Below are 14,297 nucleotides of genomic sequence, written 5' to 3'. Positions count from 1 at the left end.
CCTGTTGCTGTGATTTAAAACCAGCAGCAACAGCAACAACAACAACAAAAGCATCTTAGGGGAGAAAGGCTTCCTTGTAGCTCACAATCCTGCGTTACAGTCCCTCGGAGTTAAGCAGTCAAGGTGGAGGACCACAGCAGCTGGTCAAGAGTTAAGAGCAGACAGCGTGAGGTCCTGTGTGTACTCAGAGCAGACTCCCCTTTTCACACAGCCCAGGGCCTGAGGCAGACAAAGCCACCACTTTTAGTGTCCTTGCACAGAAGTTATTGTAACCAAGCCTGTCTGCCACAGACATGCCCAGACCAACCTACCCCAGAAAACCCTAACTGACACTGCCTTCCAGGCTTTGACTTTGCTTGTGTCCCCTATAGCTGGGTTATTCAATATGTGTGCCAACAAAAAGAAGCTACAGATATCTACTTCCCATCTCCCATCAAAATATATTCATATTAATAAATATTTATTTACATGCACACTTTCAAAAGTGTTCTTGTTATTGGTGAACTATTTAAGTTAGACATTAATAGATTTGTTCCTTTATATTTCTTTATTTCCATTAAGTCATTTTACATTGTTATTTATTTTATTACAAATTTTATTTATTATTTAGTTAATATAACTACAGCTAAGTCTATACTCATTGCTGAGATTAACCTTGAAACCTGAAACCTTAAACCCTGAAAATAGAATTTATAGGCTAAATAGTATTCTTTAAAAAATTTTTATTGCATGTTGCCTAATTTCTCTTCAGAAATATAACACCAAGCCAGCTGCAGTGCATATATACTTGTAATCCCAGCACTCAGAAGGTAGAGGCAGAAGGAGTGCCTACAGGTTCAAGGCCAGCTTGCTTTAAATATTAAGTGCCAGGTCAAGCCAGTGCTGTATAGTCAAGACATTGTCTCAAAACTGAAGAAACAAACAGAAAAAACACCACACAAACAGGCAAACTACTAGAAAACAAATAAAAGTGACACAGACTCGTGGGCAGCAGGGTTGAAATTTACCACATGTCAGACCCTTAACAACTGTCCTCTGATGTAATTTCGACTTTGACGAGTCCATTTTCCTAACCACAGTGACAGTGCCAAAAAGCTACCTCGTGTGACCATTTCCTTCCTACAAGGAGCTCATAAAATAAGAGTTCCCAACCGAAGCATTTGTTTGCTTTAGTTTTAGATGACGTCTAGAGAGGAAAGGCCAGGCATCCTAACCTCAGCCTCCTCTTCCTCCAGATGTGCCTGTGGGCTGCAACTGCCCATACCCTCAGCCCTGTGGACAGCACAGGGAGGGAAGCAGAAAACTGTCAGTTCACTCCCACTGCAGGGGTCCAAAGTTAGGTTAGCGTGAGCGTGCCCATCTATATAACCATAGCGACATCGCAAACTTATCTTCTCATCTACAAATTGCTTTAATAGTTTCAGCTTTCATTTTTCTCAGTTTCGATTATGATCTGTGTATCCAACTAGGAAAAATAAGGTGAAAAATCATTTGATGCAGTAGGAAACGTTGTGTATGTCTGACTGGCTTTTCGTACAGTAGATGAGGTAGTTCTCCAGAAGGCGTGCATACTCGCTGCATAGTCCTGTGTAACTGAAAGTGGTGTTACTGTGGCTGTGGGGCGTATGCTTCCATTTCAAAGCCTTCCTCTCAACAAAACTTCCACCTTCCTGACATTACTCCTTTTCTGATGGAAGCGTGCCCCGAAACTCATATGTTAAAACCCATGTCTTTACCCCGAATCCATGAGCTGTCTGGAAAGAAAGGTGTTTCATAGGTACAGATACTCCACTCCAGAATGTGTCCTAGAACTTTATTGAGTAATGGCAGTGCTGGGGACAACTATGAGGAGGAAAATAGAATTTCTTTTAGTTCTTGCTCTGACACTGACATTGGTCCCAGAGCCTTTCTTGTGTTTTCTCACTCTTTAAATAAGGAAAGTGGAAACGGTTCTGCCAAGGTTATATGGTTAGTCACGAAAGCCAAAGATCAACCCCTGGTGTCCTGACCAGCACTGTGGACTTTCCAACAGTATGGTAGTGCTGGAAGAAAACCAGTCAGACATTTTGGTCCCCTGGTACTCTTCAGCTCACTGGTCTAAATGTCATTTCTATTGTGGATGATAACACATTTCAGAGGGCTTTACCCCCCCCCCATATTCCCTAGTATTATAATTTCCATTTCTCAGCTTTTTCCTTTACAAATTATCTAAGATAAATATTCTTGTTTTGTAAATGATAACTCTAGGACTCAGAGCAGAACTAAGTATTCTTTCTGGTGTGTCCAAGAGGTAGCAGGACAGCCGGGATTCAATTTGTCTCCCACACAGTTTTACTCTTTTTTTTAAAAAAAATGTATTTATTAATGAATTACAAAAATCAAACATATTTTAAAATTGTTAGTGTGGGGCATTATAAAATGTAAACACTGATTTTTCTCTCTGCCTCATTTCTCATTGAACTCAATAGGAGGAATAAAATAGTTCAATGTAGTTTTAAATTTTCACACTGCCCTTTTTCCTTTTACATACTTGGAGAAAATGTGCAGATATTTTTGACTTTTTATTCCTTTTTATTTTTATTGTCATGTGCTGAACAGACCCATTACTGGGACCCAAGTGAAGCATAAACTATGGTCTCTAACACCAAGTCGTAATGACAGTGTCTAAGTAAATGTCCCCATCAATCCCGCAGCACAGGCTGCTTCCTTCTCACTGCCCAGGTTTATCCAGAGCCTCTGGAGAGCCTGTTTGCAGATGCTTCACCCCCACTCTACCTCCTCCCACTCCCCAGGAACTGGGGAAGTCAGGAGTCCTGTCTTCAGTCACCCCACCCCCCACCCCGTGGTATTAGTCTTACAGCGAGTCTTCTGTCTGCTCCCATGTTTCAGTGTGCTTTCTGACTTGGTCTAAAAATATGAGGGAAGTCTTTACTCTTGAAAGCTTAAACCAACAAACAAAATTAAGTAAAGTGAAACAATTTTATAAAGCTTAAAGCTAATGAAAGTATCTAGCCCCATAGTTATTAAATAAGCCTTCTTAAAGCACATGTGGCCTTGCCACAAGGCCCACTCTTAAGTAAGCCCCCGCGTTTTCATTTTGTTTTTCTCTGTGACCATTTGAACCAGTGCCTCAAGAGTAGAAATAAAATTATGAGTCTGACGTGTGTGTGTGTGTGTGTGTGTGTGTGTGTGTGTGTGTGTGTGTGCGCACGTGTGTGTGTGCGCGCGCACGTGCGCACCTGCACACATGGTGTTTTTGAGACAGAGTTTCTCTGCATACCAATCCTGGCTTGTCCTAGAACTAGCTTCGTAGACCAGGCCTGCCTCTGCCTCCCAAGTGCTGAGATTAAAGGCGTGGACCACCACAGCCCGCCAGTCTGACTTTTTGCATAGTTGCCTTATGTGTTACAGTTGTCTGGATAGTAAATAGAACATATTTTAGATTATGCTTTTTGAAAAATTAAAATCCTAAAAATACATTCCAAAGATGATAAAATTTGATTGGTTTACTCCTGATATTTTATCTAAAATGCCTCTTCTGTCTTTTCCTTTTCCACTCTCGCCTTCATTTCTAATGACCCACCGGCTGACAGTGTCTTTACATCCAAAATGCAAAGCAGACAGATGGGCGTGTCAGGGAAGAGCATGACCAAAAGCACCAGCATCAGTGGAGACATGTGCTCCCTGGAGAAGAATGATGGCAGCCAGTCGGACACTGCAGTGGGCGCCCTGGGTACCTCTGGCAAGAAGCGACGCTCTAGCATTGGGGCCAAAATGGTAGCTATTGTTGGTCTCTCACGGAAAAGTCGCAGCGCTTCTCAACTCAGCCAAACCGGTAGGAATTTTTATGTTACTCTTGACTTCGTACTTAAGTTGTCATTACAATACACATTTTTTTTCGTGTCGTCTCATACAGTAATATACGGATGGTGACATCGTCCAGGAGTAAAAGAAAGTTTTAGACTAGTCCATCCTTTTGAAAAGTAACAACAATTTCTTTTGCAGCCATCAAGCAGCCTGTTTCAAAGGGAACTCTGGCTACTGTTGAAAGTGTGTGTCTTTGCTCCTCAGGGGAGAAGCTCCGCCCGCCCGCTGGCTGCTGATGCCTGTGAGGCTGCTTTCATCCGGGGCTTTTGCTTTCCCCTAGGTTCCATACCATGGAGCTCTCTGGTCGCATTAATTTTCATTCCCAGCTTTTTGCAATGGAGATGACACCTCTGATTTTGTGTTTATTGCTGACAACCTAGCTTTCTTTTCAGTTTGTAAGCAACACTTAGCAGTACTGTCAGTTAAAACTTCAAGCACCAATATTCTTCAGCCGCTGGGGCTCCTGGGACAGAATGTTTTCTTCCGCTGACGGTGAAGATGTTCAAGGCTTTGCTACTTTAAAATTCGGTTTCTAATTACATCTGCAAAAATAAACTATATACAATACTCCTACTCTGAAAGCCGCTGTTAGCAATTAAGAAATTCGTGAGTCAAAGCAAGGTCTTTTTTTTTTTCAAATAGATGCTGCTAATTAAGCATTAAAACCCTAGTATTTTGAAAATAATAGCAAATCTACTTAAACAAAAGCATGTAATATGGTGTTCTTTTATAGTAAAATTATACACAATTGTATTAAATCTAATTAATGTTTGGATGCTAGGGGGTTTTTTTTGTTTTTGTTTTTTGAAATCAGAGTATATATCTACAATACAAAATAATTTAAGGTTGTATTAATTTGTGGACCCGGCTAATCTTGGTTTTGCAAACCATACTTTGATTATGAAATCTTAGGTCTTGTGTAATAATATCATATTGAAATAGTTATTTGACAATATTCTCTTAATTCTGCTTACCACTTACTGTATCGATGTAGGTTTTGTTATTGTAAACTTTTGTTTGGTGTTTTAAAATGCTATTTCTAATTTTTATATAGAAGCATAATTTTAATTCACAGATGCGCACATTATCCTTAAATTATTTTAAAAATAATTAACACATATAATTAAATTTTGTGTCGGTATAACTGATATTGGGATTTGATTGAGAGATGTTTTTGTACTTCCTTGCAATTAAAACTTTATAACAATTCCTTACTAAAAACTTACAAATGCCTGTAAATGTGAAATTTCTCTAAAGTAGTCGGTGTTTTAAAAAGCATGAGAAACACACAAAAAAATTAGTGATGAAGAGCAGACCTCTCTGGCTGTTGAGCTGCACTGGGACAGAAGCAAGGCGGTCCAGCTGCCGGCTGCTGCAGGAAACCCTGACCACAGTGTGCTGCACATTCCAAACAGCCTTGAGAGAAGACCCTAAAGAATGAAGATGCCATGGCTGTTATCTCAGCTGAAACATCAAACAGTGCATACACTTTTAAGCATCATGTGCAATTAACATGTGAAATTTTATTTTTATATGTATCAGTAAAAAAAAACATTCACTTTTAACTTCAAAGTGAAAAATAAGACTAAAACTTAGATACTATCTGCAACTAAGCTATATAATAAATTAGAATTCATGACATTTTTGGTAAATATTGAACACTGATTGTGTATCAGATGCACCAAGCACAGAGACAAGCAAAGGTCACTTATTATCTCAAGATGCTTAAACATAGTCAGAGACAACTATTTAACATGTTGCTCGCAGAGTCTCTGTCAGTGCTGGACCACTCATGCGCTGGCCACTGGTAGACACGAGGACGTAAGGAGGTGGGTCCTAGGTGACCCAGGTTGCTTCCGTGCACCCATAGGTGGATCACCATGCACCTAACCCAGAAGAGGAGAGCAGGGGAGGTGAAAGGGGAGAGGCTGGGAGTCAGAACAGCTTGGATTTACATGTGTGGAAATCCCCACATCAGAACATATCTGACTAAACACACCTAAGTCTTGACACAAATACAAGAGTTACAAAGTTTAGACCGTGCTTAAAACTGACATTGTCTAAGAACATAAAAATAAAAGAGCAGTAAACTGAGACCGTTTTCATTGGAAGATGGAGTTTTAAGCTGGGTTCAGGAAGGAGCTTGCAGAGAGGATCGTGAAAAGAGGACATAAACTCTTGTGGCTGTGTCACCGGAGCTCAAGGTGCACGGTTAAGATGAGGACGGTTGGCTTTTCGCCGTGACCAATGTCATCTTTTACAGTTTTTATAAGACTGCCCCATATATGTTGCTGACACAGCATTTCTGTTTCAAAATTATAGATTTTCTGAGTCCATACAGAAATTCTGGCTTGTTTAGAAATGTGTAGTCATAGATTTTTAACTATGACACACTCCCACCGCCTGCCCCCCTCTCTCTTTGTGTGTGTGTGTGTGTGTGTGTGTGAGAGAGAGAGAGAGAGAGAGAGAGAGAGAGAGAGAGAGAGAGAGAGAGAGAGACTTCTTTCTATTTCTGATAATGAGTTGAGTCCAGTTGGTGCTGCCCATGTATTAATGGGTGTGGGCCTATCCCCTGGCCCATGGTAACCCGCCAGTGGCCACACTCTCTTTGTTCTAAGCTAGGTGTGCACTTATTTATGTCAAATATTTCCTCATTGCTGTGTCATCCTATAATGTCTTACTGTTACTGCTAATACAAAGAACAAATCTCTTAAAAGTTGGCTGGGCGGTGGTGGCTCATACCTACACTCAGGAGGCAGAGGCAGGTGCACTCTGTGAGTTCAAGGCCAACCTGATCTGCAGAGTGAGTTCCAGGATAGCCAGGCTACACTGAGATACCCTATCTTGGGGAAAAAAACCCAAACAAACAAAACTCTTAAGTTATTTTTAAGGAACCGTCCATCTATCTGCAAACACAAATTGTCTTATATTATACCTTCCTACACATGCAGGTTATAAGGTATTCATTTGCTATGGCGCTCTTGTGTTATTTTGTTTTCCTGTCACAAATTGAGATCCCTTGTTTGATCTAAGATCTTGTCTACATTTTTCATCCATAACTTTATAACATCAGAAAAGGACATGTTGCCGACTACTGTAACGTATTTCAGAGTCCATGAGGGAGTCCACCGGCGCCTTTGCAGGGCCATGCTGACTACTGCTGTCATTGTTAATAGTACAAGTTGATGGACCAGGTGAGAGCGTCAGAATAGAATATTGTAGCTTTTAAGCTACTATTTATATCATATTCTTTCTTGGCAGCAACGCAAGAAGAAATAAAATTTTAGCTTTCACAGTTTACATTTTTTTGTACTAGATAACGCATTCTGTTACTAAGATTTAGACATTTCTGAACATAAAATTATGGCCAGTATTCACTAGCTATTAAAACATGACTAACAGTAGCAGTAATTTATTGTTTAATTTCCACAACCTGAGGTTTCTGGATCATCACAGCATTTCACACATCAAAAGCTCCATGGGAGGCAGATGAGACTCCAGAGTTAGTCCTCTCGGGGTGACTCCTGATCGCCTGCAATGCGCCGCCTTTGTAATTAGTTCTTTCCATGTCGCTAGGGGGGAAACTTTCTTTCAAAATATAAATTTCTCTGGGTAAGACTTTTAACGTAGGCTGTACTTAATTAATTACTTGGTTAGAAATTTAAGGTATATGTAGCCAAAGGGAGCTGTTCCTGGGAATCATCACTAGTCTCATAGTAACTGTAAGTAAGCAGACCATAAAGAGAATGCTTCTGAGCTGAGAAACTCATAGAAAAAGAAGAAATCTTTTACTTTTATTGGAGCCAAATGCTTTAAGGTGTTATGAATGTTTGGGTGTCAACAGAAACGCAGTTCTGAAGTCAAGGGCATTTGAAATAAAATTCCCATACACTTTAGTGAGCACAGGGAGCTGCTTTGTGCCTTTTATTCTTTTGAGTCCTGCTTTAATTAACTACTATGAAGACTTCCAAAAAGACAGCTGCAATTATCTATTGTAAAATTAATAAAATTGCAAACAAATAGCATAACGGAGCAGTAACGAGGACAGACTGTGTGGCCGACTTCTGCAATGTATGCAAAAGGACTGTTGGCTCATTGTCCCCGGAGGTCTTGAGTTCTGTTTTGCATTGCAAACTTCATTAAGCAACACTAACACAGAATCCGTTCTCTCTGATGCTTTTCTAAGTGAACACAACCTGGTAACTTTTTATTTCAAGATAAATGTTTTTTTTATTATTAAAACTGTTATTACCTTGTAAAGTTTTTAAATGACTCACTGAATAATCTTATTCTCAGCTAACTTGGATTTTTAATTGAAACTGTTGCCTTCGATGGCTGTTTATTGAGGTTTCCCACTTAACACTTTGATATGTGCTCACTGGGATCCTCTTCGTTTGATATGTATGTTGCAGTGAGGCAGACATTCTTTAACCAATGAAGTGTCATCAGGCCCAATTGCAAAGCTTGCTGTGACGTAAGAGTCTGCTACAGATGACCCTAACTTTGTCTGCCCCGCCTTTCTTTCATCCAAGCCACGTGACTTGGATTTCAGTTCCATCATAGGATCCACACAGCATGCACGAGGCAACGGGCTGTAGTTTGATCTAGGTATATGCTCTGGATTAAAAGTTTGGGAAAGTAAAACCTATCATGCTTTTCTCTAGTATTCGAATTGGGACTAATTTAATGATGTAACTGGGGCTTTTAACCCTAAGAGTAAGTGGCTTTGTTTTTGTTTGTGTTGCCTGGTATGTGTAATTCCTTTCTTTTTATTGGCACCTTTATCATTGCTTAGAAAAAATCAAGAGTGGTAAATGCTCTTACCAAAGTATGAGCCCAGATGGGGAAACATTGATGAGGGAACTCACAGTGAAATAACCTTGTGCCAAGGTTAGCTAACGACATAAACGTTCACAGAAAGGTGAATAGCACCAGTGCCCCCAGGAGACTATGGCCACAGATAAGATACTGAGCAGTTTTTTTACTCCATCACCTTTCAGCCAAACCTTCCTTTCCAAGGGAAATATGTTGTTGAAAGTAGAGGGACAAGGGGCACAGCCCTGCCTCGTCTTCCTTCTGTCTGATAATGAAGCGCCTCTTTTTCTGCTCCCTCCTGTTTTCTGTTCGCTTGTGGTTTTCTATTATTCCAGCCATGGTTTCTTCCCTGGGATGAGAAGTGCTCTGTAACAGGGAGAGGGCGCCAGCGCTCTGCCTCCCTAGGATGAGAAGTGCTCTGTATCAAGTCTCTCCTTGGTGACCTAGAGATCCCCCTCAGACACAGACATAGGGGAGGGGAGTAGGGGGGGGAAGTGGGAGGAAGGGAGGGATGGGAGGATACATGGGATGGGCTAACAACTGAGATGTAATATGTATAAATTAATAAAAATGTATTAAAAAAAATAAAATAAAATCAATGTCATGAAAAAAAAAAAAAAAAAAAAAAAAAAAAGAGAAGTGCTCTGTACAGGGAGAGGGGTGCCAGCGCTCTGCCTCCCTAGGATGACAACTGCTCTGTAACAGGGAGAGGGTGCCAGCGCTCTGCCTCCCTAGGATGACAACTGCTCTGTAACAGGGAGAGGGTGCCAGCGCTCTGCCTCCCTAGGATGACAACTGCTCTGTAACAGGGAGGGGGTGCCAGCGCTCTGCCTCCCTAGGATGACAACTGCTCTGTAACAGGGAGGGGGTGCCAGCGCTCTGCCTCCCTAGGATGAGAAGTGCTCTGTGCAGGGAGAGGGGTGCCAGCGCTCTGTAACAGGGAGGGGGTGCCAGCGCTCTGCCTCCCTAGGATGAGAAGTGCTCTGTACAGGGAGAGGGTGCCAGCGCTCTGTAACAGGGAGGGGGTGCCAGCGCTCTGCCTCCCTAGGATGAGAAGTGCTCTGTAACAGGGAGGGGGTGCCAGCGCTCTGCCTCCCTAGGATGACAACTGCTCTGTACAGGGAGAGGGGTGCCAGCGCTCTGCCTCCAAGGACTCACTTCTTCATTGCGCCAGTCAGCTATGATATATCTTATTGAAACTCTAGTCTGACAAAATTCCACCTTAGTGTGTTAAAACAGATTTAACACAAAGATTGTGTGCAAAGCTTGGTCTCAAATATATTTATTTGACTTACTTCATTTGGAAAATTTTCTTCACAAATAAAATAATGAAATTATTTTAAACAAATTAAAGGATGGATCTATACTTTAAAAACAAAATTCTCAATTTCTTTTTTTTTTATTTTTTATTTCTTTTTTATTATTACTTTTACATATACATTTATATTATTACACATATATACAATAAACTACATACAGCAAGAAGAAGCAAAAAACAATCAGGAATTATATAAATGTTACATCCATAGTGTTTTGTCTAGTTATATTTGGAGAAAACATCTTCCCTATCTTGGTGAGACTAAAATTCTGAATGTAAATCAGTATCTATCATATCTCATCTCTATAAACTTAAAACATCTATCTAGACCAAAAAAATATCTCAACCCCTAAACAACTAAGCTTAATTGTAAAACTAACCTATCAACCCCATCAGAGACTTGAGAAGGAATAAAATTAATTATCTGAGTACACAGGAAGTGCAGGTAAGCAGCTTCCAAAATGAGAAGATGACAGAGCACTCACCCAAAACTCTCTATAATGTTGGAGCATCTTCTTTAACTTTCTGGCCCAACATATCTGACAGACATATTTGTGAGGCAGGAACTATTGAGGACTTGCTAACTCTGTCTTAGCAGAGTTTGGCTATCAACTCTACCTGCATCCAAGCTTGCCCCTTTTTCAGGCAGAATTCTATGACAGAAACGAGGACATTTTGCCCAGTAGCTGGTTTGCCACATTTGAAGCCATATCCATAAGGAGGTTCTTTGCTGTTCATCATCCTCTTTGAGGTAGGCTGGGTGTTGCCAGGAGTTAACCTGTCTTATTGTCAGTTAATCTTTCAAATATTAAAAGCATCTTTAAATGCCATATTCTGTATGTTTCTGAAGTTTTTGAAGACAATATCTAACTATTTTGCCTTATCTTTCTATAGAATCATACCTATCTATTAAACCTAGGATGTATATTCTTGTGATAAAAATAGACTAGTAATTGACATGATCATGATTTGATCAACTAACAATTTGTATTACTTAATTATCCTAAGCAGCATGCAATAGGACTTTCAAAGTCTTGGAAGTAAACCTTGGATTATAATTGAGTTGTAAGCATTGAAAAAGATGCTATTACTTATAACAAAACACATAGGTGCACATTTAAGAATTGAGTCTGGCTTCCTTTCTTAGATTACATTCTAATCTCATGGGGGGGGGGGAGTAGTGGCTAGATCTCTAAGCATTTGTCTTCGGGTAATCACCAGCACGCTGACTCACAACAATATGGAAACTTTCTCCAGATCCAGCCTTACCAGCGCCCCACCATCATGATCACCACCGTCAATATTAACATTATCGTATTCTCAGGCTGTTGCACACTAGAACAGAACGTGTATGATTATATTCTTTCAGACTTTAATCCTGTTGCACATAGACAGATGATAGATAGATAGATAGATAGATAGATAGATGATAAATAGAATATGCATATATATAGAGGGGCATATACATATGAATGTATCTGCAGCTCTAAAGGATAAGCCTTTCCATAATGAAGAAATATACATGAATATTACATAGTAGCTTTTTAAAAGAAAAATTATATATAAGTAATTGAATGTAAAGTATATTGTTTCCACGTGAATTTCGCAGTATTTCTGTTCTCTATACAAGTTTTGTATACTTTTGAGTTTATTTCTTGTCGTGAGAGTGCTAACAGAGACATAGACAAATGCATATGAGTCTTTCCATAATGTCAGAATCTGTTGGATAACCACAGGGTTACTAGATATGGGCGGTTTTATTGATAGCGGTTTTATTGATAACAATTTACTAAATAGGCCTTATTTCCTTGATAGCCCTACTTAAGCAAACATGAGTTTTTACTTTCAATCTTAATTAGTAATTTTAACTCTCATATCATGTATTACATGTATAACACAGTAAATATATCTATATGCGTGTAAATATGTAGGCTTCAGAACGGCTTCAAAGGGCTAAGTGGCCTCAGTAGAGTTCAAGGAGTTTCAAAGAGGCATGAAAGGCAGGAAACTTGTCGAAATGCAAAAAGAGTTATAACAGAGGACTGCTGGGATGATGGGTGTAAGGTCAGAGTTGACTGCCAGAAGCAAGATGGGCAGGACCACGCCAAGGTGAACTACTGGGCCAGCAGGCAGCGAGGCCAGGTGGATACATGAGTGGTTAGGCAAGCGCCATTCAACAGAACATATCAACCTTAGACTGATGTATCTGAAGTGACCAGGTCAGGCAGCGGTCCTCTGCCTCCCGGCCACAGTGTTTTCCACAGCTGTCCCTGAGGGCCAGATGAGAGAGCTGCACCTTCCTCAGGCTGGTGTGTGCCTCCATCCTGGTTCCCTGGAGGGAGTAAATACACTCATGTGTCTCTGTAGTTCCAATTCACATTGATAAATGTGTGGGGTGGCATTCTTTCTACCTTTAGGATTAGCTTCTTTTCCGGTCTCTGCCTTATGGTGCCACCAGGCAAATGGCTTCTTCATTTGTCTGTCACCTATCTCCCAAGTAAGAGTCAAATGCCACCTGTAAAATGGAGTCTCTCAGGGCAAGGCCCGATATGAAAAACTAATTTACGGTAGACTTTAATCTCGTATATGAAGGACAAAAACGACACAAGGTTTCTAGTAGGTTCTCTTTCTTACTTTGCTATCAGCAAAGTTTAAAACGTTTATCTACTTTAATCTGCATGCTTATTTGACTAGCTGTGTAGGAACGTGGTCAGATCATCAAGTGTATTTGATAAGGAAGCCAGCAGATGTTTGAATGCAGATTCTGTCTATGAGTTAGCCAACTGTAATGTGTTTGAAGTATAATTTAGTAATATGAACAACACAGCATCTCTGCTTCTGAATGAGGTAACTACATTTGTAAAACTTGCATTACTTTCCTCAACTTAATAAAGCAGATGGTGAGAACACTTTGTGTATCTAAAATAGAAGCAAAGAAACAAGCAAACAAAAATGAGACTCTCTGAGGATCTCGTAGTAATATATTAAGAATAAAACAAATAATGCATCCCATTGGCCCAGGAATTCCTCCTTGGCCACGGCCTTCTCAGGAGCATCCTGCTCCTTGGTCTCAGTCTCCTCTGGGTCTCTGTAGAACTAAGGCTCAAGCATAACCTCCCATGGGTGCTCACGGGAGACCGTGCCACGCATGCTGAGTACTTCCCAGGCCAGCATCCACCAGGTCAGACCCGCTGAGGAGTTGTTGCTCCTAAGTTCACCGCTGCTCAGCCAGAGGTGGCAGGCTGGTCTGAGAGTGTGCAGGTGCCCTGCCTACCCACCCAGCAGTTCCCTACTGAGGACTGGAGCGCCCAGCCAGCCACTGAGGACTGGTCAACAGCTCCCACAGTGCAGACCACCAAGGAGGTTGGAGCCACCACTGAGTGGTCCTGAGCTGCTCTACAGACACCTGAGCAAAGGGGAAAAGGTGGAAGGAAAACAAGGTTTCTAGAACCTGTAAAAACAAAAACAAATAAGCTAGTTTATTGCTTAACAAAGTCTTCGACTAGAACAGTTTCTTTTTAAATTTAGTACCTATATTCTATGTAGGAGCCACTTGAAGAGGAAGAGTGTTGTGCTGGTTTGAATGAAGATGGCCCCCATAGGCTCATGTACGTGACTGTCTGGTCCCCGGTTGGTGGAACTGCTTGGGAAGGATTAAGGAGGCGTGGCCTTGTGGGAGGCGTGGCCTTGTGGGAGGTGTGTCACCTCGAGGTTTCAAATGACCAAAGCATTGCCGGTTAGCTCTCTCTGCCTTGTCCTTGTGGCCCCTATGTAGTCTCTCAGTTACTGCCCCAGTGCCAGGCCTACCACTCCGTCATGGACATTCCCTTCTGGAACCATGAACCTTTACTTAAATGCTTTCTTTTAAAAGTTGCCTTGGTCATGGTGTTTTGTCAAAGAAAATGAAAAAAAGCTGAGGTACACATTAGGGTTGTAAGTGTATATATCTTCTGTGTAATAGCTAATTTTTCAGAGCCAAACTAACGTTATTGTCATTCTAGCTCATAAGATAAAACCCAGTTTCTAGCTTTTACATTCCAATCAAGAGTAAATGCCACCTGAAAATTTTTACAAGAAATTCTTAAAGGAAACTAAATGCTTAAACACAGTCATGTGTGCAAACCTAGGGACTGTTCATTGGATTCCTAGAGTTGCCTGTTACTTTCAAATAATAATGTAAGAAAAGTACAAGTGCAGTTTTTTATACACTGCTGTAGATATAAAATGCAAGTAGCTGTATTCACTATGTACCCTGATGATAGGGAAGTGTGCTTTCCCACTGAAGAAAGTAATACAA

The 14,297-nt window shown here is 40.8% G+C and overlaps 1 protein-coding gene across 45 annotated transcripts in view; it reads left to right on the top strand.

Moving 5' to 3' along the window:
- Window positions 1–14,297, top strand: part of RIMS2 (regulating synaptic membrane exocytosis 2) — a 458,924-nt gene that overhangs the window by 383,257 nt on the left and 61,370 nt on the right. For 28 of the 45 annotated variants that reach the window (XM_084751276.1, XM_084751247.1, XM_084751282.1 and 25 more), the window contains one exon: window positions 3,594–3,835. The exons of the other annotated variants lie outside the window; for them this stretch is intronic. In XM_084751276.1, coding sequence (XP_084607402.1) covers window positions 3,594–3,835 — 242 coding nt within the window. The remainder of the gene's footprint in view (window positions 1–3,593; window positions 3,836–14,297) is intronic. 45 annotated transcript variants of the gene reach the window in all.

The sequence above is a fragment of the Acomys minous genome (assembly GCF_964271855.1).
Source record: "Acomys minous genome assembly, chromosome: 12".
Classification (NCBI taxonomy): domain Eukaryota; kingdom Metazoa; phylum Chordata; class Mammalia; order Rodentia; family Muridae; genus Acomys; species Acomys minous.
This window is presented reverse-complemented; position numbering and strand designations above follow the sequence as displayed.